Source organism: Ooceraea biroi, chromosome 1, assembly GCF_003672135.1.
Source record: "Ooceraea biroi isolate clonal line C1 chromosome 1, Obir_v5.4, whole genome shotgun sequence".
In the NCBI taxonomy this organism is placed as follows: domain Eukaryota; kingdom Metazoa; phylum Arthropoda; class Insecta; order Hymenoptera; family Formicidae; genus Ooceraea; species Ooceraea biroi.
In genome coordinates, this window is record NC_039506.1 from 2,602,779 (window position 1) to 2,625,632 (window position 22,854).

A 22,854-nucleotide genomic window follows, 5' to 3' on the forward strand; every position below is an offset into this window, starting at 1 on the left:
AGAGAAAGAGAGAAGGAGGGAGAGAGAAAGAGAGTGGACGCGCGCCATTACTGCTACGAGAGATAAAAGATACGCGCGCACCTCGCCGCGGTCCATATATGTAAATACCTCTGGGGATCTCTCGCGTACACGTCGTGAGTCCGTTGGAAGAGAGGGTTGCCGGAGGAGGTTGGACGGGGCCGCGCGCGCGGCGATGGAGGAATCATGGGGGAGGAGGGGGGAAGGGAGCTGAAGGGGGCGAGGGAAGAGAGGGTGGCAGAGAGGTCCGGCGGGGCCCACACCGGGGAGCGCGGGCGCGGGGCAAGGGTGGGCGAAACGAGGAAGGAGCGAAACGTACGGTCAGTAGCTTCGCGTATGTAACATACTATCTTGAATATGCGCATACATCGCGGGCTCGCCACGTATTCTGAGAATCGGTTAGGGCGATCGAGTGCGCGGGAGCTGCCCGTCTCCACCACCGCGTAATTACCTGCTTTCTTTCTTTCTTTCTGGATACCCCTGGTCTCGCCCGCCACCCGGAGCGGCGCCGTCGTGCTCCTTTTCTGCCCCCGCGAATGGACGATGGAACGAGGGGCAGAAGGGGAGAGGGGTAGAAGGGCTCTTGCGCGGAAGCGGCAGGGGGAGGGGGCGGAGGGTACCACCATCGTCACGTTCGCCCTCGGCTCTTCTCTCCCTTTTATTCCCGCGCTGTTCCTGTCGCCCTCGCCGTGCGGCAGCTACGCGAGCACGCGTCTTGTTCTACAGGTAACGAACGAACGAACGGACGAACGAACGAACCGACCGACCGACCGACCTGACCGACGAAGAAGGGAATATCGCGCTATCGTCGCCGCGGGAACGCCGAACGATCGATCGTGGGGCACCGGACGTTTCGTTGCGAGTTAATTAGATTAATCGGTGTTGTCGGATCGCACAAGGCGCCGCGGAGACACGTATGGACAATGGTACTGCGATCGAAGCGTTTGCGTGCATTGAGCCGATCGTGCTGTTGAAATATAAAGACCGAGCAAAACGACGAGGCTGCTTAGCTGATCGAAATTCGTTGGCGTTGGACGAGAATGAAGGCGATATTAGCGAATCAAGAATCTCACACATTTTCTTGTCGCTAATGTAGCTGAAATGCCTCAGGAAACATGTATTTATATTATACGCAGCTCTTAATTGGATTCTTGTTATCGTTGTTCAACATTATTCTTTTGCCATATTTTCTGATAAATGAAATGTTCTCCCTCAGTCACAGTCAGTGTTCTTTTGCCGTAGTTTTAGTCGGATTATTATTTCAGCAAGGGCTCAGGAACGATATGGAATTATCTTGGAAGTGTACGTGCATTCCTTCTGGATTTCCTTGTTGCTCCTTTGCAATTTGTTGCTCCGTGAGGGAATAAATCGTGCAGTTAGTTGCTCGCACGTATGACATACTATCTTGAATATGCGCATACATCGCAAGACGCACGCGCGTATTCTGGGAATCGCTTTTAATGCGCGATCCGTCGCTGCGCAAACTCGTCTTCTCATAATTGGTTTCTTCCTTTATTTTCCTGCCTCTCTAAACCGCCACTCGATTCATTACGATCTCCTCTTCTTCGTCCCTCGCATACCGCTGACCTGACCGATATGACTCTCGAACTAATGCACACGCTCTCGCTTAACGCCCCTAAAAATCCCTCTGCGAGCAATAAATCTGACGGCGCGCTTTCAATCATTCAAGCTCTCGAGGATTCTTTAATAGAAAAAGCATAAAAATAGAAATAACAAGGTACTATAACTTTCATGCAGTAAATACAATTTCCAGTCGCAAAATCATCGATACATGTATCGAAGAGGTTCGATCAAAATACTTTTGTGTGTCTTCTTGTTTCTTTCTTCTCTTTTTTTAATAACACAAAATGCCAAGACACATTTTAAAATGCGCAAAATTGCCACAGCCAGCTGCGCAGAGGTGAAAACGAGAATGCAGAAGAGACGTTACTAAAGTTCTTCACGAGAGACTCGCACGCGTAGACGAGAATTAAGGAACGCCTTGGCGGTAAGGGTCGAGGCGCGAGACTTCCTAGTTGTCCCTGTACAAGGTTTTTTTCTCGCCATCATCGCGTTTCTCGTGGTCCCCCCTGTGTTTTGCGCGTTACTCTTCCACGAACATACCTCGTCTTGGAGCTAACGAACGAGCTTGCCAACTGGGCTCTCGTAGGAGATGACGCATACACTCCCTCCTCGCCTTCCCTTTTCTCTTACAAGTGAAGGCGACAAGAAGAGGTGGTGAGGGTTCTAATCAAGGTGACTCTCCGGCTGGGAACTTCTAACTCCTTTCGCTCGGAACAGGATGTCGGGTTCCAGGTACGTCGATCTGCAGCGTTCCGAGCTGCGGGAAACTAAGCCCTAAGGAAGATTATAGGGTGTCTGCATAGAGATGGTCCGAGTTTGCAGGGAGCGTCGTTGGGACCGCGGGCCAAGAGTGATTTTTCGGGATAAGCCAAGCGGCATCGTAAAATTTGTCGATTAAATAATTTCGAGACTCCTGGAAAACTTTACAAAACTAGTTTCAGCTCTCCGAGGTGAAACTAGTATTCATGCCGCCGTGTAATCGCATGGTCCTCACCGTAAAATACTCACTGACATAAGCGCCTCTCGGTTTACGAAAACCGATACGAAAATGCCTTGACGAAATACGTTTCTCGTATCTCTCGCGTAGCGACCATTTTCCAACGATTGATCTCCTTTACTTCACATCCTTTTTCAGAATTTTAAGATAATATCACGTGAATTCACGCGATTGTCCTTGACATAAGAATTTCGCCAATTCTTTCCTCTCCGCTTCGTATTCCCAAAAAGAGACAAACGATGAGTCGAACCATAATCAACAGTAATTATCAAATTAATTAAAAAATATCAAAATTAATCAAAGTTACATTCGATGAACAATCCACAATGTTACTCCAAGATACAACAGAACGGGGGAAGATTCGGTAATTTTCGTAAGCGAGATCAAAAAGGGGCGAAGCGAGAAGACCTTATCGGAAGACGAATCAGTTTCCGCGTTTCGGGCAAGAGGAAAAAGAGGTATCAGCACGTCGGGGCGCATACTAAAGGATACTCGGACGACGCCGGTCAAACGTAATCCCTAGAAACGGCCGGGATCGTGGCATTAAGCGAAACCCTCGTGGTTCCGGCTGCAGGTCGGGACTCCTGGCCGGTCGTTCGGCTTCGAAGTCGCCGGGTGTGAGAATAGGTCGGCGGCCGGGTGTTGAATAGCTGCTGTTACAGAAGGTAATGCGTGTACGGGTGGAGACCCTGAGGAGCCGGCGACGTTGGCGAAGATGAGAGGGGGACACGGAGGAGACCGTGGCGGTGCAGCCAAGGTGTTAACGTTTGCTTTATAGCGAGAGCGCTCCACACGGCCGGGCAATGGTTTAATACTTATGTTGGCGCGCACGCTGAGCGGCATACAAACACCATGGGAGCGAGCCCGTGACGGCGCCCACCTGCACCACATTGATATTAACGGGACACGGGGTGTATATTCGCCGTAATGCGAACGCGTTAAATGCTCGAATGATCCATGCTGGCAGTCATGTACGTGCGTTCTTGGCGGCGACATTCCCTGATGCTGCCGAAACGACTCTCTCTCTCTCTCTCTCTCTCTCTGTCTCTGTCTCTTTCTTTCTCTCATTTTGCGCGTTATCAAATTATCGAGGTGTCCTGTTCTCTGTCGAGTCTGTCGATTTGCAAAAATCAATATATATTCTTTTATCCTGCTCTTCTATTTTTTTAACTTATATAGTTTATGTAACAACACATCATGAGGCATGAGGTCGCAAGGTGAATGAAAAAAGGATGAGAATATCATTAATATGCACCTTGAGGTCTACAAACATGCAAGAAATCTCTCTTTCCTATGAGATCAAATGAGCGAGAGAAACGAGAGCGGAGGAGAATTATCGATCCGGTGTCTGTGGATGTATTTTAATTTTACGATACCTCGCGTGTTAATGCGCGCACGGACGTCGCGCTCCCATATGTCGGCGTCGCGGAAATATACGCGTGCTGGCGCGGGCTATGCATATAATGGGCGCCCGTTAAATGGCGAAATGACCGGCAGGTTTATATACATTGCTATGAGATGTTAATACGACACCCGTTGTCGGTTCAACGCGTGCGTCTCTTCCTTCTCACCCTCGTTCGAGCCCGTTTCTCTCTTCCTCCTCCTCGCTTCTTTCTCGCGTTTTCGAGATCCGCTCTGCCCGGTCTTCTCTCCATCGTGCCACGCTCCTTTATTTTATAGTTATGCAGCGAGGACGCTTTTACTACGGCCACGCGAGCGTTTCGCGGTTCCAACTCGCGGCCTGCGAGCGGTTTTACTGCCACGAAGCTTTCCTTTATTTATTGACGCGAAGCAGTCACGCAGAAGGAACAGCGCATCGAATAGCGCGACAAATCGGGACGAACAATGCTCCAGCAAATGAATGCTCTTTCGGCGAATGATTGAAGCTAGTCTGCATTGAAAACGGTGGAAAATCTTGACCGCCATAAAGTGATCGTTATTTCACATTAAATGCGACTCTCGCACGCGTTCGCCGTTTCCGATCTAATGTAAGATTGGCAAGACATGATTGCGCCCGATTACAAATGCAGATATAAATGTGCTCTCTCCGTGCGCGGTGCGTGATATTTCTTACGCTAGGATCATTATTGTCGCAGCGCAATCTGCGCGATTTTCCGCGGTAGATAGTGAAAGGTTCTTTACACGAAACGCGTGTCTCGCCTGTTACCCCCTATGTAGCGTGTTCCGCAATTATTACGGATCCTTAAGCACCGCGATATTTCTCGAAATATTGCTGCTACTTTGGCATACTTCGCCATCGGCAACAACGTTAATAAATAAACGTTAAAGAACAGTCGGCTTCCGTCGAAAAAAAAAAGTGTAATTGCACGAATTTATCGAATTAAATTAGCGATTTTATGTTCCGTGTATTTGCAACTACAGAATTGCACAAGACTTCTCTCTTTCGAATTTTGTGAGGATTTGTAATCGTTGTATCTAGTATCACAAGATAAATGTAAGATTCGGGCTTTTAAACTAAAGCGATGCATTAACGATAACGTAAGAATTGATCAGTGAAAATAATTCCAAACGCGTGCAAGAGAATTGATGATGTCATCAATTAACATTAGATTGATATGTAATAAATTGTTACTTACTTCGTATAGAAGCTTTTCTTACACTCCAAACAGACGAAGCATCGGTGACGACCAGTTTCGTCTGACGGCAGGGAAGCGCTGCATATTCTCTCATGAGCGTTGAGTTGCGATCTTCTCGAGAACGAGATTGAGCACTTTGCGCAAGGGAAAGGTTTCTCTCCGGTGTGCTGTCTGATGTGATTCCGTAATGAAGTTTTCGTGAAGACCTTCGTGCAAATCGGGCAATGATACTTCGGCAGCAACTTGCTCGAAGCGGACTCCTCCTCGTTAGCTTCGATCATGCCGGCGTGGAGAGCCTCGTGGAAGATGAGTTCAGATTGTGAGTCCGTCGAGAAGACGCATTCCTTGCATTTCCATTCTTTCTTCACGCCTACCACTTGCGCCGCGTCCGATGTGTCACTCTTTCTACAGCTACCGTGTCGCGTGTGTTTGGTAACGTCTTGAGATAAGGCGAATAGCGTCCCGCATCGAGGGCACCTGTCACGAAAAAAAATATCATTAGCTGCGGCGTCACACGTATGTGTAACGCTCGATATTTGATAATGCAGTAGATTTACAAATCGGTATCCTTGAAAATATAATACAAGAAATTAAAGTTAAAGGAATTTAGCGATAAGGAGAAATTTCATCTCAGGAATAGATCAATTTTATAAGAATGAGTAAGAAAAAATAAAATGTTTTAGAATGTATGTAAGATAAATATGTAAATAAATTGTATCTAAAAATGGCACCGTGCATTTATCAAGTATAGCGAAATAGCTAAGAAAAGCTACCTGTGGCAGAGCTCCGGATGATGCTGAAGAAGATGACTCTTGTGAGTCGCGAGATTAAGCTGTTTCTCCTTGCAGTGCGGACACTCCCGCTCCACGACAGTCGACGTGGACGATTCTTCCCGATTCTTGTGGGCTTTTACGATCTCCTTGTGACTGGAGGTTCTCCGATGCACAACTGCTTCTTGGGCGGTGGCGAAATTCATCGAGCAGAACGAGCAATAATATGGCGCCGCGGGTCGCGCGGCCACCACCGGCGCATCTTCGCTTTTCTCTCCTGAATTGTTCGCGACGTGGTAGTTGAGTTGGTGGCGTTGAAGCGAGACCAGGGACCGGACGATTTGGGGGCACTGATCGCATCTGATAAATTGCTGATACTCGTCAGACGCGGTGTAGCTCGCGTCGTGACCGGTCTCCTTGGCGTGCAAACGCAGCTGGAAGTTGTATCGAAATTGCCGATCGCAACTGCCGCAGGCTAACGCCCGTTGACGACTAATTACCACCGGCACGGAGCCGTTCATCATCGATACCACGTCACGATGACTCGTACTCAGGAGGTGAGACTCCATTGTCCCGCTGTCCGCGCACCAGTATTCACACGGGTTGCATCTGCAACTGCCTCCGATCTGAGAAGAAAGGAAGAAAGAAAACTCGCTTGGAAAATCTCTCTATGGATCTACAGACATGTATAGGACATGTATAGTGCAGGTTGTCCAGTTGATTCAGCAATTTAGTCTCTCAGCTATCATTCATATAATGTTCACTCGAGCAATGACTCATCGACAGGTGCAGGAACCATGTGCATGATCGCGCGATGCCTCCAGCGGAAAGGCAAATACGGATGTATCGGATCTGATCTTGACAAGTCTTTCATGTCCAAGAAATCCGGCCGCGATTAACGATCGACAACTCACCCGTTCCAGGGTCTTGGCGTGGAGATCGGAACGCCAATGAAGCAGGAACGTCTCTTCGGTGTTGCAGTAGAAATGACACGAGGCGCATTGGAAAGGACACTGCCGCACGACATTCGCCATGTTCTCCAACAGGAAGCGGCGCGCGTTTGGACTCCAAGGACCTGCTCCTGCCACGCGACAATGGTAATGGGAAAGCAAATGTTTGCCCATCTGAGGCCTCCTTACGCGCGCGTGGCACATCTCGCACGAGAGTATCTCCTTCTCCCTCCGACGCAGAACTTTCTTCGTTTCCTTTTGCTCGGGTTCTCTTTTTGTTTTCTGAAAATACTTCACCATTTAATCGGCCAGTTTGCACAAGCCAAGTGACACTCGCGATGGTGTGACAGAGACATGACCGTTTGCAACGATCCCTCTTTCTGGGGATCCGTGCAAAATACAGATTTCTTAGTTGTCTAGACAGACGTTATGTCTCATGCAAGTAGGAAAAAAAAGAAAGATATAGCATATTCTATCATACTGTCGCGTAAGGTAGAGTAGGAAAATTGTTCAACGAGAAAAAAGCTTCTCTTGAACATTACAAGAGAGAAAGAGAGAAAAAATTGTTCTTTTATGGAGTAGAAGAAAATGAAAAAGAAATATAATTGCGATGAGCATAATTACAACAAAGATTGAAAAAAATGAAAGGTGCCTAATGAAAATCATTACCATCGCGAGCGAAGTCTGCCTGCGAGCAGACACTCTACGGTTAGCGTGCGGGTTCACGCCGCGCGATAGATGCAGGCTGCCGTCGAGCTCTCTAATGCTCCTTCTGGCGTGCAAATCAGAGAGCAGATGCCTGTTGTAGACCAATCGTGAGGCGAGCTTCCTGCCGCAAGGATTGCACCAATATCCCGATTCGATATCCGCTCGTGCACCCGGTACCCATTTCCCCCGTGTGTATCCTGGCGGCGGCTGTCCGGATGTGTCCTTGCTCTCGTATTCCTCGACCTTCTGTAATAGTCGGCGTCTCTTTGTCCAATAAATCATCATCGGGCGCGTGAAGTCTCGCGCGCGCGCTCATAGAATCATATTACGTGTCGAATTCATGCTGACGCGGAATCGGACGTGCAGCATGATTTCCCATTAACCGACAAACAGAAAATTGATGACTCGAATTGATATTATTTTCAAAACTCACGCTTCTTTTATTCGAATCTAGTTTGTTGGTAGCACTCTACTGACTCTACTTGACCTACCTTTGATTCGCTCTTCAGATTCCGAAACCATAATACTTGTGATTTACGACAGTGAGCTATTTCTTCTAATCTTAAAGTAAATCTTGTCCTTCTTACTTGCGTGGGTCTCCATTTGCCACCGGTGTACGTTGGCGGGGGATGTTCCTGATGATCGTCCTCCGGATCCACATCCTCCTCATGCATATGTGGCATGTCCTGCGGCGAATCGCCGAGTCCGGGCTTCCACTTGCCGCCGATGTGACCCCGCGGGGGACGCGCCCGGTTCTCGGTGTCGTCAGAATCCGAATAGGAGTCATCCTCCCCGAGATCGTCGTCCAGCATGTCGTCCTCGGTGTCGTCGTCCTGCTGGTACTCGAACTCGTATCTCGCCAGCTCCTTGTTCTCGTTATTCTCGAGCGCGAGGTCGGCGAGAATGGTGTCCTCCAGCCAGCTCTGCTGATCGGACTCCATCCGCTGGGGATTCTCCTGCCGCTTACGGTCGATCTGCTTCGAATCGGTCATCAGACTCTCCAGCGACGTCTCCGACTCGTGCTTCGTCGGGAAAACCGAGCCTTCCATGCTCGGACCTGCCTGCGTCATTGACTGCGTCAATTTGCTCTGCGTGACGGTCGACGAAGTTTTACCAGTCGGGGAGCCGACGATATCGGGGAACACGAGAGACTGGATGCACAAGTGATCCGTAGGATCGTCTAGGTCGCTCACGGTGGGTAACATGCTGTGAAGTTTATCCTTCGCGCCGGTCTCGTCAGCATCCACCTGACTCTTCTGGCCCTTTTTCCGCCTGTCCTCCTTCTTGAACTTTCTACTATTCTCCAGCAAGGTCGGCGCGCGTCGCAGATTCGACTTTGCGCTGCTCTGCAATTCCAACGAGCTGAAGAACGCGTCCGCATTTAGGATCTCGGGGTAGGACACCGTCGTCGGCGTCGAGGGTGACTCGTGGACGTTCTTGTCGTCGGGAGGTCGACAACCTGACCGACGATGACGCACATAATTGTCAAGACCGTGTACTGTCAAATTGCACTTGATGCAGAAGTGGGTGTCATCGTCGTCTTCGTAGCTTTCCATTGATTGAGTTTAGATTCCAGTAAAACTGCAGCGAAATAAACGGAAAATAATTATGTTATTTTATTTTCAAGTATGATTTTCCAAAGTTCCAAATCTGTTGCAACATTATTAAAAGCACGAACGTTTACTACCTATGTCAATTTAATGCAGTGAAAAATATACTTTTTTGAATAACTAAATAGAATAATCTTTAAAATTTTAGCACCCACAATTAAAACATTGACGGTTTGGAAAAACATATGTATAATTTTTAAAAATTAATTAAAATATATTGTAGAGTGATTTAAAATAATAATATGTATATATAATTATTACAAGTATAAGATATATATTTCGGGTATTTTTTGATATAATGGTTCTACAATCACGCGTTTTTCTTGCCGCGGACTCGCGCTCGTCTTGCTCTCATCACTTTGTGCTTTTCAACTGATGTCTCTCTTATTCGTTATTTTCGATTCTCGTCTCTTTCGAAAACAATATATCCTTGTCAGAGTCCTTGTATTTACTATGTGTATTGTGACAAAGAAATACATATATCTAGCATCAATTAAATTCGAAATCGTCATTTTCTACAATATTTTAAAAATTGTTATTTAATAAAGAATCAAATTTGTGTGTGTGTTTTATACTGTTCACTTCTTGTCTCAACGAAATTGTAAGAAAGCAACGTGTATAAAAAGACCGCTTCTCAGCCGCTGCTTCATTTCGACGTCGGGAATTCATTTGTCCGCGGTTGCGAGTATCCCCGCGAAGTGAATTTCGAGGACCGTTTAGCCGTCATACCCCGATCACGCGTCACGCAACAACCGCGTCATGGACAGCTCGCTGAGGACAATCGCGTTAGCGAACCGCAGTGGGCAAATTGAAGGTCCGATATTCGCGCAGCAGAGAAGGGAAACAAGTTGACGCTTCGTGCGGGCCGGGGGCAGGAAGATCGGTCGATGCCGCTTGGCCGTTATTCGGACGACGACACTTCGCCTCCCAGTCCTGGCCGCCCCCTTCCCCCCGCTCCACCAACCCTCTGCAGCCCCCGCCGCCCTCCACTTACCACCACGTCCCCCCTTACTACCGGAGGCAGCCCGTGCGGCGTCCTCCACGTCACCCTCCTCCCCCATCGTTGTTGCGCCCTTTCTGTGTTTCCCCTTTCCGAAGTCTACGAACCGGCAGCGACCTCGTGGCTCCGTCTCTCGTCTTATTAAGCGGAGAAAACTAGCGAATGAAATTTCCATCCACCTCCAAAACACACTCATCGGTGTCATCCCCCAACCCCCTTTCCTCACCGGGCCGCTCTATCTGTCCGCCAGCGTCCTGTCGAATGGCTAATATCCCCGGGTCTCCCGGTTTCGTCGTCGTTCGTAGTTTACCTTTGACGTGACTGAAATTCGATTTGCGCCGGGAACTTGCAAAAATGTTTCCGCTTACCGGGCGTAACCGACTTAGCGCCCTTGATCGGATGTCGCGTATCACGCGCGGCTGCATAACGGAAGGGACCGCGAGCGAGCCACCCCACCGGTGGATTACTCCCCCGTTGCCGATCTACCAGCGATGAGTAAACTTCGTATAAAATTTTCCGGGGAGTTTTTTGTAATTTGTTCTCTTGCGGTAACAGGGGATGTAACGGTGATCGTGTGCGTGTGGGGAGACACATGTACACGTACGCACATGCACAACACCGTGATCTTGCTATGCGCAACCGTGGTATTCAATAATGCATCCTGCTGCAGATCCAAGATATCTTCACATTCTACGCGATGCTGATGCGATGTACAATGTACATGGTGTTCTGCATTATCGTTGAGCGAACCAATCAATAAAACTCATCGACAAATTTAACTTAAGCAGATTTTGTTTGAGCAAGATTGTAATAAAAGATAATAATAAAAGATAAAAGATAATCTTTAGCAAAATTTAGACAAGGAATATCTGAACTTTGGATATCTGGCTTTTTGTCAAACTTTGTAGAACTTTATTATATAGAACTAAATCTAAATTCATCCCTCATTCATATCCTTATTAGGAATGTGGACTATACACATCCTGTACATTCGCGTTAATCGTGCAGCCAATCATGGATTGAGCGATTCTAATAACGACTGCAAACAGAACGTTGACAAATCGAAATAAACGGATTCACGAAAAACGTGATCAGCTCGACGTATTGGATCCTAAACTCGAACGATTCTGTATAAATCTGCCGTATCACGTATGTAACACGTGTACGACATTAATAAGGAGATGTCTGCGAGTATCGCGGAGGGTGAACGGAGGTTCGCCAAGATTTACGAGTATTTGCCGAAAAAACAAGAATGATCGTTAATTGGGCGACGTCGTTGAGACATCGATACGTCAATATTAATATCCATGGTTGACGCATCGCGCGGCACTTCTGGCTAACTGCTCATCGTTGCCGGTGATCGAGGATTGCCGATGACTAATCCCTAATTACAGATCGCAGTGCGGAAAAAGGATGCGCACCTGCTGCCAATGGGATTCGCGTGAACACGAGATTACTCCTCGCAATGTCCTCACGATTCAATCGACGACGGAAAAGACGAGAAAAGGCGAGAGGTAAGTACTCGTTGAATGCCACGAATAGATTTCCTGTAATTTGTCACTGTACGCACGTACTGTGTACACCGCGACTGTAACGCAGAGACTCCCTTGTCGTAAAAAATTATTTTCTTATTAACAGACATATTAAATGTAAAATCAAGATATAAAATTGCACTATATTACAACAAATTAATTATTACAGAGTAAGGTCTATACGTTTTATAGAGCCTGTACATAGTTTCTTAAATTATCGGAGAGGTCAATGCGATCTTCATGGGGAGCGCAACGCAGCCTCCACCATGGCTTCGATCACCATTACTAATCTGACCGGAATGATCGAGGGTTCTGCACTCTCCCTCGCTTGATGCCCGCTATAATTAACAATAATCAGCGCGATCCCTTGGACAAGAATGCGCCGGCCTCTCGCACGACCCCGTCACCGAAATCGAAGCCCGAGCGAGTCGAAGTCAAGGAGGAAGAAGAAGAGAAGCGAGACGACGGAGAGAAGGATCCTTACGGGACTCGTCGAACGAAATTAGACGATCTCGATCCGAAGCCGTAAGCGACCACGACTCTATTCCCGCAGACTCTCTTAACCTCCTTTTCATCGCTCCTCTCTTCGGTGCAGGAACGATGAGATCTACCGAGTGATCGTATGAAATCGACCGAATCTCCCTAACGTAATTCCGTGCTCGACTTATTTGTATTTGCAAGAAGAACGGCGGCGTTCGTTCTCTCTATCTCCCCAATTACTACTTCCAGTGAGCCGTTTATTGTCCCGCGTTGGCCTTTTGTCGTTAAGAACGGAATTTGATTAAAGTAACACGTGGAGGAACGGATCTCTTTAAGTTCCCTTTGGTTTGTCTCGTGCATCGTTCTGCAATTTTTCTTTATTTATCTTGTAAACGTGTGTTCACCCGAAAATATTAATTCTAGGATTTTGCGTAGCAAATGTTCGAAATTTATTGTAGTTTATTTCTGTGATATGTATAGATGCAATGTTATCTAAATATTTCATATAGATTTAGCAAACACATAGAGACTCAAGGAAAGATGCACTTTGTGCCGGAGTCTCTACAAAATGTGTGAGCAATTTAAGTAAATGCCAGACGTATCAGTGGATCTGAGTTCTCTGCTTCGTTTTCAGTTTTCCATGCTGAAAAATAAGCGATCTCAGGACAAAAGCCCGCATTATCGGGTGCACGGGCAACGTTCGAAAGCTGGTTACGTCGCTACCATTCAACGTGTCGCGCGTTCGCTAAGAAGCGGCGAGTACACCCTTTCGACTTCAGCCATTCGAGGCATACCAACTAGGTAACCCTTCGTAGGGTCAACGAAGGACCCGGAAACCATAGCAAGGTGAGCTCGCCGCATGCGAGCGTCCGGCAGGGCGAGAGGGAAGGCGGGAGGCGGTTTGCCCGAGAAGGGAGATGGACCGGAGGTAGACGCAGGGGATGCAAGGTCCGGGGAATATTGAGCCGCTCCGTTAATGTTTATAACGACGTTAGACGTTGGTGTCCCCGAAGGCGCGTGTGTAGGTGCTACGAGATAGGTAGAGAGGTGGCTTCGGCCACCCTTCGCCGTAGTCCTCCACTGTCTCTTTTTCTCTCCGGGCCCACCGCTCTCACCCATCGTCTCTCCTTCGTCTCTTTCTCACTCGCTCTCTCACTCTTTCTCATTTACTCTCTCTCTCCCTCTTCCTCTTTCTCTCTATCTCTCTCCTCCTCGCAACGGTGGCGGCAGTGGCAGCGCCGGCAGCAGGACAGAAACTGACATAAGCGCGCGAGTGTGTATGTAGAGCACGTACTCGGGGGCTCTCCAGTTCGACGGAGTAGGTGGAGGTGGGTGGTCGTGGGGACCCCTGTGTGTAGGGGGGAAGGAGGCAGAGGGAGTCGGATGGCGGGTGGATGGGTGGCTGAAGGTGGCGGAAGAGGAGGAGGCGGTGGGTTGCATTCTAGCAATGGGATGAGGGAGCCTCTGTCTAATCGATGCCGCGGCGGTGCGCGCTCGCCCCGCTGGCTATTACGCACCTTAATGTCCTTTTCCCTCGGCCCCCGCCCGCCCTCCCTCCGCCACCCCCGTCCGGCCAGCCACCCACTCGACGGCTCCCGCGTCGTCCTCCTCCACCTTCGACGCCGCGCCGTGCGCCACCCGACGCTGTGCCGCCGCCGCCGCCACTACCGCCGTCGTTGCTCCTTCTCGCTCCCTCACCCTTATTCCGCGGCTTCTCACGACGGCCGGCGTCCTTTTCCTTCGCCCGCGTTCCTTTCCTTCTCTCCGGCACCGAGAGAGGCGGCCATGACACGTGTCAATCTACCGCAGACGCCCGATCGATACCGACGGACCTCGGCTTCTCTCTCGGCGCTCCTCCGCTTCTTCCTTCGCCCTACTGCCGACAACTGCCACCCTCCTCATCCCATACTCACCCTCCCCCGCCTCTTCGCCCCTACGTCCGCGGTAGCCGTCGCCGCACACCCTACAACGAACCTTCTACGAATGTTGGCGCTCTGTGCTAGGCTAGCACTCAACGTCTGACCTGCTGTCTTCATCGGGAGTGCGGATCCCGTACAAGATGCTCGGATTCGGTCTGAATATTTTCGGGAGTTTGACCAATCGAGACGAGATCATCGCACGTCCAGATCCATAGCGCACGAGAAGACTGTACGGGGCACACTGCGTTTTGTAGCTAGGTAAGAAAGAGCCTCTCCTTATGCGGGGAAACATTTGCCCCTTTAAGGATATCACTTAATCCGGATTTCGGGAACGCGCACTCGACAGACTGGACACCGGACCAGGACTGTGACTCTACTTCGAAGACGAACTCAATATGCTTGTCTGGATAGCGAATTTTAAGTTAAAAGGAGATGTCAGGCGATCGGTAACTTTGCGGAGGAAACTTTTTGCGTGACCGAAAGTTTCTCGTAAAGTGCGCAACTACTCATAAGAGGAAAGCAAAGCATAGAGTCGTATGAATCAGGTATCCTGAAATGCGTGTATTTCTATAAAATATGTATATATATTTATAATGTACCAATTTTGTACATCATAAATAATTAATATCAAAAAATTTCGATATAAATATACCGCATTACAAAATGCTCATCTAAAATGTAAAAATTATTATAAATTAAATGTTTTATTAATAATAGTAAGACACAATTTTGTTTGCAAACTATAAAGTAAAATAAATATTCATGCAGTTTCTTATACATGAAACTTATTCTTTTTACGCATAATGATTTGTCAATGTTTAATGAAGAACCTACTGACTGCAATCAATATGTCATAAGATACTGTGGCTAGAATTCTTTGTCCAGAAACCTCATGGAAAAGAATAAAGCAACGCAATCCCACGGTTCAGGAACAACCCTTCGATCAAGTCGTAAAACTCTTATTCCGCTCGACGAGTGTATAATGCTTATTTGTAATGACATGGAGACAAAGAGAAAGTGTACTAGCAAGTAGCTTAACTATTTGAAGAATCTTTGCTTTGTGTCTTGTCGTAATGACTTGCAATTATCAAGATGGACTCGATACTAAGTAACTGCGAGATCATATTAATTACAATGATTATTTATCATTTGAGTAATTAAAACCCAACGTTTGCAAACAAGCAGATGGGCTTGCAAATCAGAAATATATAGAAATATCAGAAATGTAAAGATAATTGTAAATATACAAAAATATAAAGTTTAACATAAAATATTAAATTGTTAAAAAAATAGTTTAAGAGTTTTAAATTTTAAAAAAGATTATGTAACAAAACAGAAGAATCAAGAAATAAATTTTAAAAGCTTGTCCATAAGTATATAAATTAACACTTGTGCGTCTTGTTTAAGTCAGCTTCAATATTATAATTAAACGGAGTAAAATAATTTTGCTCCAATATTGAAGAGTGTTCTTTATTTAAGTAGCAGAATTAATAACGTTAAGAGAATGTCGACGTACGTGAACGAATTGCAGCGCGATAACGTTCCTTACAAAAGTGTAGAGATAAATTAATGTCTTCCATCCACACCAGAGCAGTCCGCTTGCATTTCTGGTACTTTACACTTGCAAGTTCACAATATTATCGCACGTATCACTATGAAAAATTGCGCTACGTCGTACGCCAACCCAACTAAAATTCGTTGCAACTGGCTTTTAACGCGGCCGAAAATATGCTGGTGTCTAAATCGAAACGTAAAAAGGAAGCACACGAATTAGATGACGCAATAATAAAGTGCATTGACACTTCCGAGTTCTCACATGTTCTCATTCGCGTAATCACAAGTGTTTTATTAATGTTTAATTATAGTTTATGCCCATCTCGACTAATGTATCGACCTTCAGATGCCTCGTAGACGTCGTTAAGAGTCACGCGATAGACGTTAGTTCTATCGAAGATCTAAAAAAAGACGATTCGTAACAAACGTACCGTGGGGGGTTCGTCTGCGACTTCTCCACGTCGAAACATCGCGGCAATTATTTTCAAACAGGCCGCCTCCGGTCGGTCAATCTTCTCATCCAGTACCCGAAGGTATTCTAATCGTCGGCTCGATCGGGCCGCACGAGCTATTTTCGAGACTACGCGAAGGTTACTTTGTTGGAAATGCGACCTCCTTGTCCCATCCCGCGCCGAACCCCTCTCCATCGAACCCGACGAACCTTTCTATTCTCTTCGCCCTTCTCGCTTACCGACTTTCTTTTCGTCTCTCGAAAAACGAGTGCGGGATAATTCATGGAGGTCTCGGGGAAAAGGAGGAATTCGGAAGGGGCAGCGGGGGGAGAAAGGGAATAAGGGAAGACGAGGGACCGTTGCGACGTTTTCTTCGCGCGGTACACCGCGCGTACGGAAAAAAAACCCCTCATCACCCCCTCGGTCCAATTGGCGCGCGTTATCGCGCATCCGAAAATTGCTTCACGGTGAGTGGTGAGATTCTAACGAATTCCGTTATCATTCGCATCGTAGGAATGTTTTCTCGGCGCACTTCGAGACAAGCCATGGGTAGTCACACTCTTCAGCTAGTGAAGTTCTTTTCACAAGTTTGAGGAAAATAGAAGAAGATAGGAAAGAGGAGCAGGAACGAAGGCACATGATGAAAAAATAAATGCAAACGTCTTAATAATTCGCGCCCTAGCAGAAAGACAGCGAGGGGTGCAATTGAATTCGGCGCGAACGCAGAATATTTAACCGGCAACAATCGGCGTCTGTAAACTATTTCGTATACGCAATTTTTTCGGCCGAATTTATGATTGCGAGAAACGAAATGTGTCGATAGTAGATCTATTTTCAAGCGTGCCCACGTGTGTGCGTCCAGCGTATATACGCACTCGCGTACAAGCGTGATCGCCCACGCAAAACGTCAATTCGCTATTCCCTGGACGATTCTTATTGCGCCGCTGCGTTAGGATTTTTCCAACAAATCAGCGCGAGATTCGTCAGAGTCGAATACAAAACTTTCATGGCAGAATTCTCTGGCGTTGATATAAATACCGCAATGCGGGACGCAGAATTTAATCCGCGCGTGAATATGCGATTTTATTCTGCGGTTGCTAATGCCATGGTTGGTAGAACACTTGGCAAGATTACGTAACAATAAACAAGCTAATAAACTTAAACCGATTGTCGTTTGAAACATGGCACTACGACTAGAAAACATTCCTACATTTCTACTTCCACAATAAATTTTTATCGTACATTATATCAAATATTTCTGTCGCTCGTCGCTTCTCCGCCCGTATCTCTGAAGATGCACCTAGAACACATAGGCGACAAGAAAACTACCATTGCACGCGAATCTTTCCAGCGAAGAATTACAAAAGTGCAAAGGTTGAAGCGGTTGGCAGACTAAGTCTCGTCAACACGTAATAAAACCGAATGTTACTTCATCCAGGTATCAGCAGCGTTACATCGGGATTATCGATATCCCTGGTCGCTATCTGACAGACTGACAGTTCGGACTGACAGGTACACACGCTCGCACGCCCACGCGGATTTCAACGCGGTCAAGCGCGCGCGTGTACGGGCAAGCGAGCGAACTTTGAGATCTAGGAGGATTGTCGTGGCACTGCAAGATCAGGACTGCCGCCGCGATAGCAGATAACTCTGCAAAGGGACGTACAGTGCTTTATTTTACGAGGTACACTTATTTCGACTCCCGCAGGGGGCTGGCTGCACGTGGCACGCGCGCGCACATCCACACACAGACGCGCGAGCACATAAACCCATACACGGAGGACTTATGCGTTGACCTACATTGTCGTTGCATAATGGGATGTCTTTTTCGAAATTTTGGGAAGTTTAGTGGACGCCAAAAAAAGGTCGTAAAAGGAACCCTCACCGAGCGGAGACAACACGTCTAAACCATGCTGCACATGTTCGCACAACTACTCCATTTTTCAATCATTAGTCATCATGACATAAGTACATAAAGAGACATAACTTTCTGTCGACCATAAGGTAAAACTGTTGTATTACTGGAAGTCGAAATACCTGAGAAAAGTGCGTGAAATTGTATTTCTTGGAGAGAGAAAAGGTAGCTTCAGGTTTTTAACAGGTAGCTTTATTTATTCACTATTATTCGTTCAGTTAATTTTAATACTCTTAAAAACTGGTATTTTTATCCTTTAATTTATCTATTCTTAGAAACTCTAATGAGGTGATATTTGACGACAAGCGGAATGCATAATCGGGGCGTTACTCGCTTTCTTTGAGGAGAACGCGATTGCACAATTTTTTGACCTATACTGACTGTGTACAATGCTCTAAGTTACACTGGTTGGATAAAGTTTGCCGTTCGCAAGACGTCGAGAAGAAATATTAGCCTGGACGGAACCTTCCGCACAGAGGAAAGTTATCGCAAAGTTATGAGAACCGTCAAACATACAAGTTAATGATTTATTGAGGAATTTATTTCATGAATCTAAGGTGACTGCGAGATACGTGCTTTCTTCGCCAAGCGGACGTTGTTGTCGACACACTCGGCTGGCCTTTCACCTATTTGAGCCAAATGCGAATACCGTATCGTGAATGAATTTCACATCGCAACAGTCACGTAACAATGAAAAATTACGTGTTTTCTCAATAATTGATGTCGGAGAAGCTGAGTGCTCCTGTATTAAAACTTAAATCGAAATTACGTGAAAAATATTAAATATCGGTAGAATAATAAAAAAATAAAATAAAATCATTAATAATAACAAGTAAAAATCATTTATATAAATTAAGCACGTGAAAAACTAATTTAAGATTTTGACATTATGATTGACGATTTATAAACAAAGCTAGAGAAAGATATCCTTTACATAAATATGCTCAATCTCGATGAGATACAAATCACGCAAGAATACACTCTGCGATATTCCACTCACGCTTTTGCAGCGATTTGCTGGAATCATTTATCAATCTGCCGATTGCGTTGATCCGACGCTAGAAAATTCTCGCGAATGGACAAGCAAAAGTTTTTACATTCGGCCGATTTATGGCTCCCTATTTATTGTCTCTGGCTACTGCTTTGTTTGTCTCGCAAACTTTGCCGATATTTGGTCAAGTTTCGCGATCAAATACGGCATGGATCTCAGTCGGGATACGGTCGGTCTTCAGGAAGAGCCAACGGATTCAGTCTGCAGCCAAGTCGCTCGATGAGAACGTCACCTAATAAACGATCTCGTAAACGTCGCGCCGCGAACGTTGCCGGCGTCGAATTGGCTTGATGCGCGCGGGAGCGGCACGACCTCTTCGACCCCACTGCGGAAACGACGCGACTGTCGCCGAAATAAAGTGCTCTTTGTAATATCCCATTTGTTGAGGGTTTCAGGTGATTGTGAAATGCAAATCATGATGCAAATCTTTGCGGACATACACACGAACGAATATAAAGCTCAAAAAGGCTGAAGAGCCGAGAAATAAGATTAACATAAATCGCAAAATTTTGTAAAAGTGTAATCTATAATTCTGTAAAGGCACTGAAGTAGGAGTTTTGTTTAGGAAACACCTCTGTGGTCAAATAATTTTTAATCCCGTCCACCACAATACGAACATTTTTAAAAATATTTTAACGTATGATAATTCTTCATTTATATAAATTAACTAATTCCGATTTAAGCCAACGAGATTATGAGGATTGTAATTCATATATAATACTTACTCGGCAGTTTTGATAACGAGCTATATATATAATCATAATCATCACAATAAAATTAAAATCATAAATGTACAGTGGATAATTTATAGAGCATCGTATAAATGTCCGTGCAAGCAGTACATTCGCATCACGCTTCCATTGACGTATTCACCAATTCACGCTCCGAAAGAACAATGTTACGAGAGGAAGTTGCCTTCCATCGGGTTGTGGTCCTCGCGAAAATGAGAAAGTCAGCGGCATAATCGTAAACCAAGGTACATTTGCATGCGCGCTAACGAAAACCCCATAAGTATGACTATGCCCTTCTACGCAAGAATTCAGCAGGATGTGCGCCAGAGAACAAGAGGGAATGAAAAAAGTAAAACAAAAAAAGAACGAAAACCCCGTGGTTAGCCTCGTTAATATCCGATCCGCGAGGCGAGCTTGCTGGAACGACAGACGACCCCGCTGGTAAATTGGGCGTCGGTGCACTTTTAATTGACAGGAATGTTTAGCGGTAATGAACGCTTGCCGAGTGGAAGGAGCGGAGGATAAGCCGGGAGCGTATGCCGACGGTAGCAGTAGCGGCGTCGACGACGACAACAACGACAACAGGAAAGAAACAACGCAGCGCCAGGGCCACGACTAGATAGAGACGCGGCAGCAGGAGCATAAACATCCTCGGCCCCCGGTGTTGGCCGCGACGGCGGTGGCGGTGGCGGGGGTGCAGCGCGCACGTTCCGCACTGTGGGCGTCGCCGTTCTGTTCCTACCACGGCGGTAGGGGTGCTCTATGACGCTATAGATCATGCAGGCTCCGCCCATTGGGCGGAGACTGCTCGCCAGTTGGTACGGCTCAACCCGCAGCGCCAGTGTTGCCAGCACTTCCACCGGTGCCCGCCAAAACGAGCTTTGCTGAGCCGGGAGAGCACGGACTACCGTGCTTCCTGGAAATTTCCGAAGAAATTTTTCGAAGCCGAAGTTTAGAGAAAGTTCGAAAGAGAAACAAATCGCTAAAAAAGGAAACACTAACGGAAAGAAGAATGTTACTTCTAAAATTTAGGAATCAGAAATATATATAAATCAGGAATAGTTTCCCAAAAAATCATCTGGCAAAAAGTATTGTTCACAAAAAGAATGATAGCGTTCTAATATCGTTTATACTATTTAGTTGTATGAGTTCTGTTATGTGATGTGTTTTGTAATAATATTAATAATGTAGCACATGTTATGCGTAATGTAATATCTAAATTGTTTGTTATATACTATTCGTAAATGTATCAAAGTTACGTAGCAAAGTTAGATATAAACTGTATAAATTACATAATATTATTTCTGGATATTTCAAAATTTGTTAAAATAAATAGTACTAAAATTTAAGTAAGGCAGTGCAATTATTATACGTGCCCAAAAATAACATCCTAGTATCAAATATTATTTTTACTGAATAACTTGTTAAATAAATTTTTTCAGGAAAAACAGTTGTATAATTATTGAATATTTAATTAATCTCAACAATCTACTAACTTCCATACAGATCAATATGTTCTTTTATATTAGAAAAATATTTAAGAGACGCAATATATTATAAAATATAAACGGATGTAATTTAATAAAAGAGAATTGATTAATAAAATTTTGAAGCTGTTATATGTAACAGCTTTTGTATACAATACTAATTTTGTTTTTGTTCAGGAACTAATTTTACACTTTGTACAACTTTCTACTGTACGTGAGTGCCTCTTAGCACTCTATTGACTGTCAACATTTTACCTTTCCAAGAATACTGAAAATATGTTTAACAAGTACGATATATTGTGAAATATACGTTAGGATAATCTAGCACAGGAAAAACATTCAGCGAATCCTTTAATATAAACAATGTAATGATTTTCTACAGTTACTGTGCATGTTTGAGGTTAGGTTACAAAATACTCAGAAAACGCTCGATAGCATCATCTTTCAGATTATTCACAAATCACAGCTCTACTTCTCTAACAAACAATGCTAATCAACTACTTACCTTGACTTGAAGTCGCCTCGAACACTGTTTTTTATGCAAAATTCTTGAGAAACTCCTAGGTGTGGCTTCGCGTCGCCGTAGTACCGTAGGTCGTTGTGCAACAGCGCCTCTCGCGGCGGCAATCAGAATCATTACACCAGGCAACGTTTCCCTGTGCGCCTCCCTCGCGGGCCGACATAGTTGAGGACCCCGCCTCCTTTTCCGACCTCCCCCAGTGCGCGCGAGCGCGCTTACTGTTCTATAGGTCTGCGATGGGCCCTCTCGCTACGATTTCTTTTTCGTTCAGTATGTCGCATAGTTCTATTCGAAAATTTCGTTGCTCGCGAGTGACCTCGCGCAAAAAAAGCGGGAACGAGAAAAATCGTGAAATTTGCCGCGAGTGGAGGACGCGTGGGTGCCACGTCGCGGCCACGTTGCAGCGAGCAGCGCATCCGCCAGCATCTGGTGCATCCGCAGACGAGAGTGGCTGGCTTTTGCGCCGTCGCCGGCGCGGCGAACCCCTCGCATCGCGTCGCATCAGTCGCGTCGCGACGTCGTGCGCGTGTATGGGTAAACCGAGAACGACGGCGGACAAGGCGCACAGTTTCTCCTCCTCCTCCTCTCCCACGACCTCGCTCATTCACTCGGTACACTTCGCCCGGTGGATGTCCCTCCGTCGATCCTTTGCCGCGTCCCCTTCTCCACTTCCTCGCGGCCCCCGCGACCTCATCGGTCGCCTCGTTCGCGGGCCGCGGACGCGATCGCGACCGCGGAGGAGAGAAAGAACGAGGGCGACGGGAAGGAGAGGTTGAGTGAGTGCGAGTGAGGCCAGCAAGGAAGAGCGGGCGAGCGAGGAAACGAGAACGGTTGGAGGAGGTGACGGAGGAGGAGGGAAAGAGGACTACTACTACTCCTGGGATCCCCCCCACCACACGGCCTGCCGCCGCGACGCCAGTCCGTAGTCAGTCAGCGCTGGACCGCCGCCCGCTCGATTTCGCGATCCACGAACGACGGT

The 22,854-nt window shown here is 46.5% G+C and overlaps 2 protein-coding genes across 2 annotated transcripts in view; one reads left to right on the forward strand and one right to left on the reverse strand.

Moving 5' to 3' along the window:
- LOC105280340 (zinc finger protein 845) overlaps positions 1-21,972 on the reverse strand; it is a 42,879-nt gene extending 20,907 nt beyond the window's left edge. The window contains exons 1-6 of the mRNA XM_011340818.2: positions 21,861-21,972; positions 8,212-9,205; positions 7,586-7,870; positions 6,881-7,198; positions 5,970-6,592; positions 5,197-5,673 (exon numbers count right to left, since the gene is read on the reverse strand). Of these exons, the coding sequence (XP_011339120.1) occupies positions 5,197-5,673; positions 5,970-6,592; positions 6,881-7,198; positions 7,586-7,870; positions 8,212-9,180 (2,672 nt within the window). The 5' untranslated portion in view covers positions 9,181-9,205; positions 21,861-21,972. The remainder of the gene's footprint in view (positions 1-5,196; positions 5,674-5,969; positions 6,593-6,880; positions 7,199-7,585; positions 7,871-8,211; positions 9,206-21,860) is intronic.
- Positions 21,973-22,775: 803 nt separating this feature from the next.
- LOC105280344 (protein tiptop) overlaps positions 22,776-22,854 on the forward strand; it is a 142,776-nt gene continuing 142,697 nt past the window's right edge. Inside the window, exon 1 of the mRNA XM_011340831.2 lies at positions 22,776-22,852. The gene's annotated coding sequence lies outside the window, so the exon portion shown is untranslated. The remainder of the gene's footprint in view (positions 22,853-22,854) is intronic.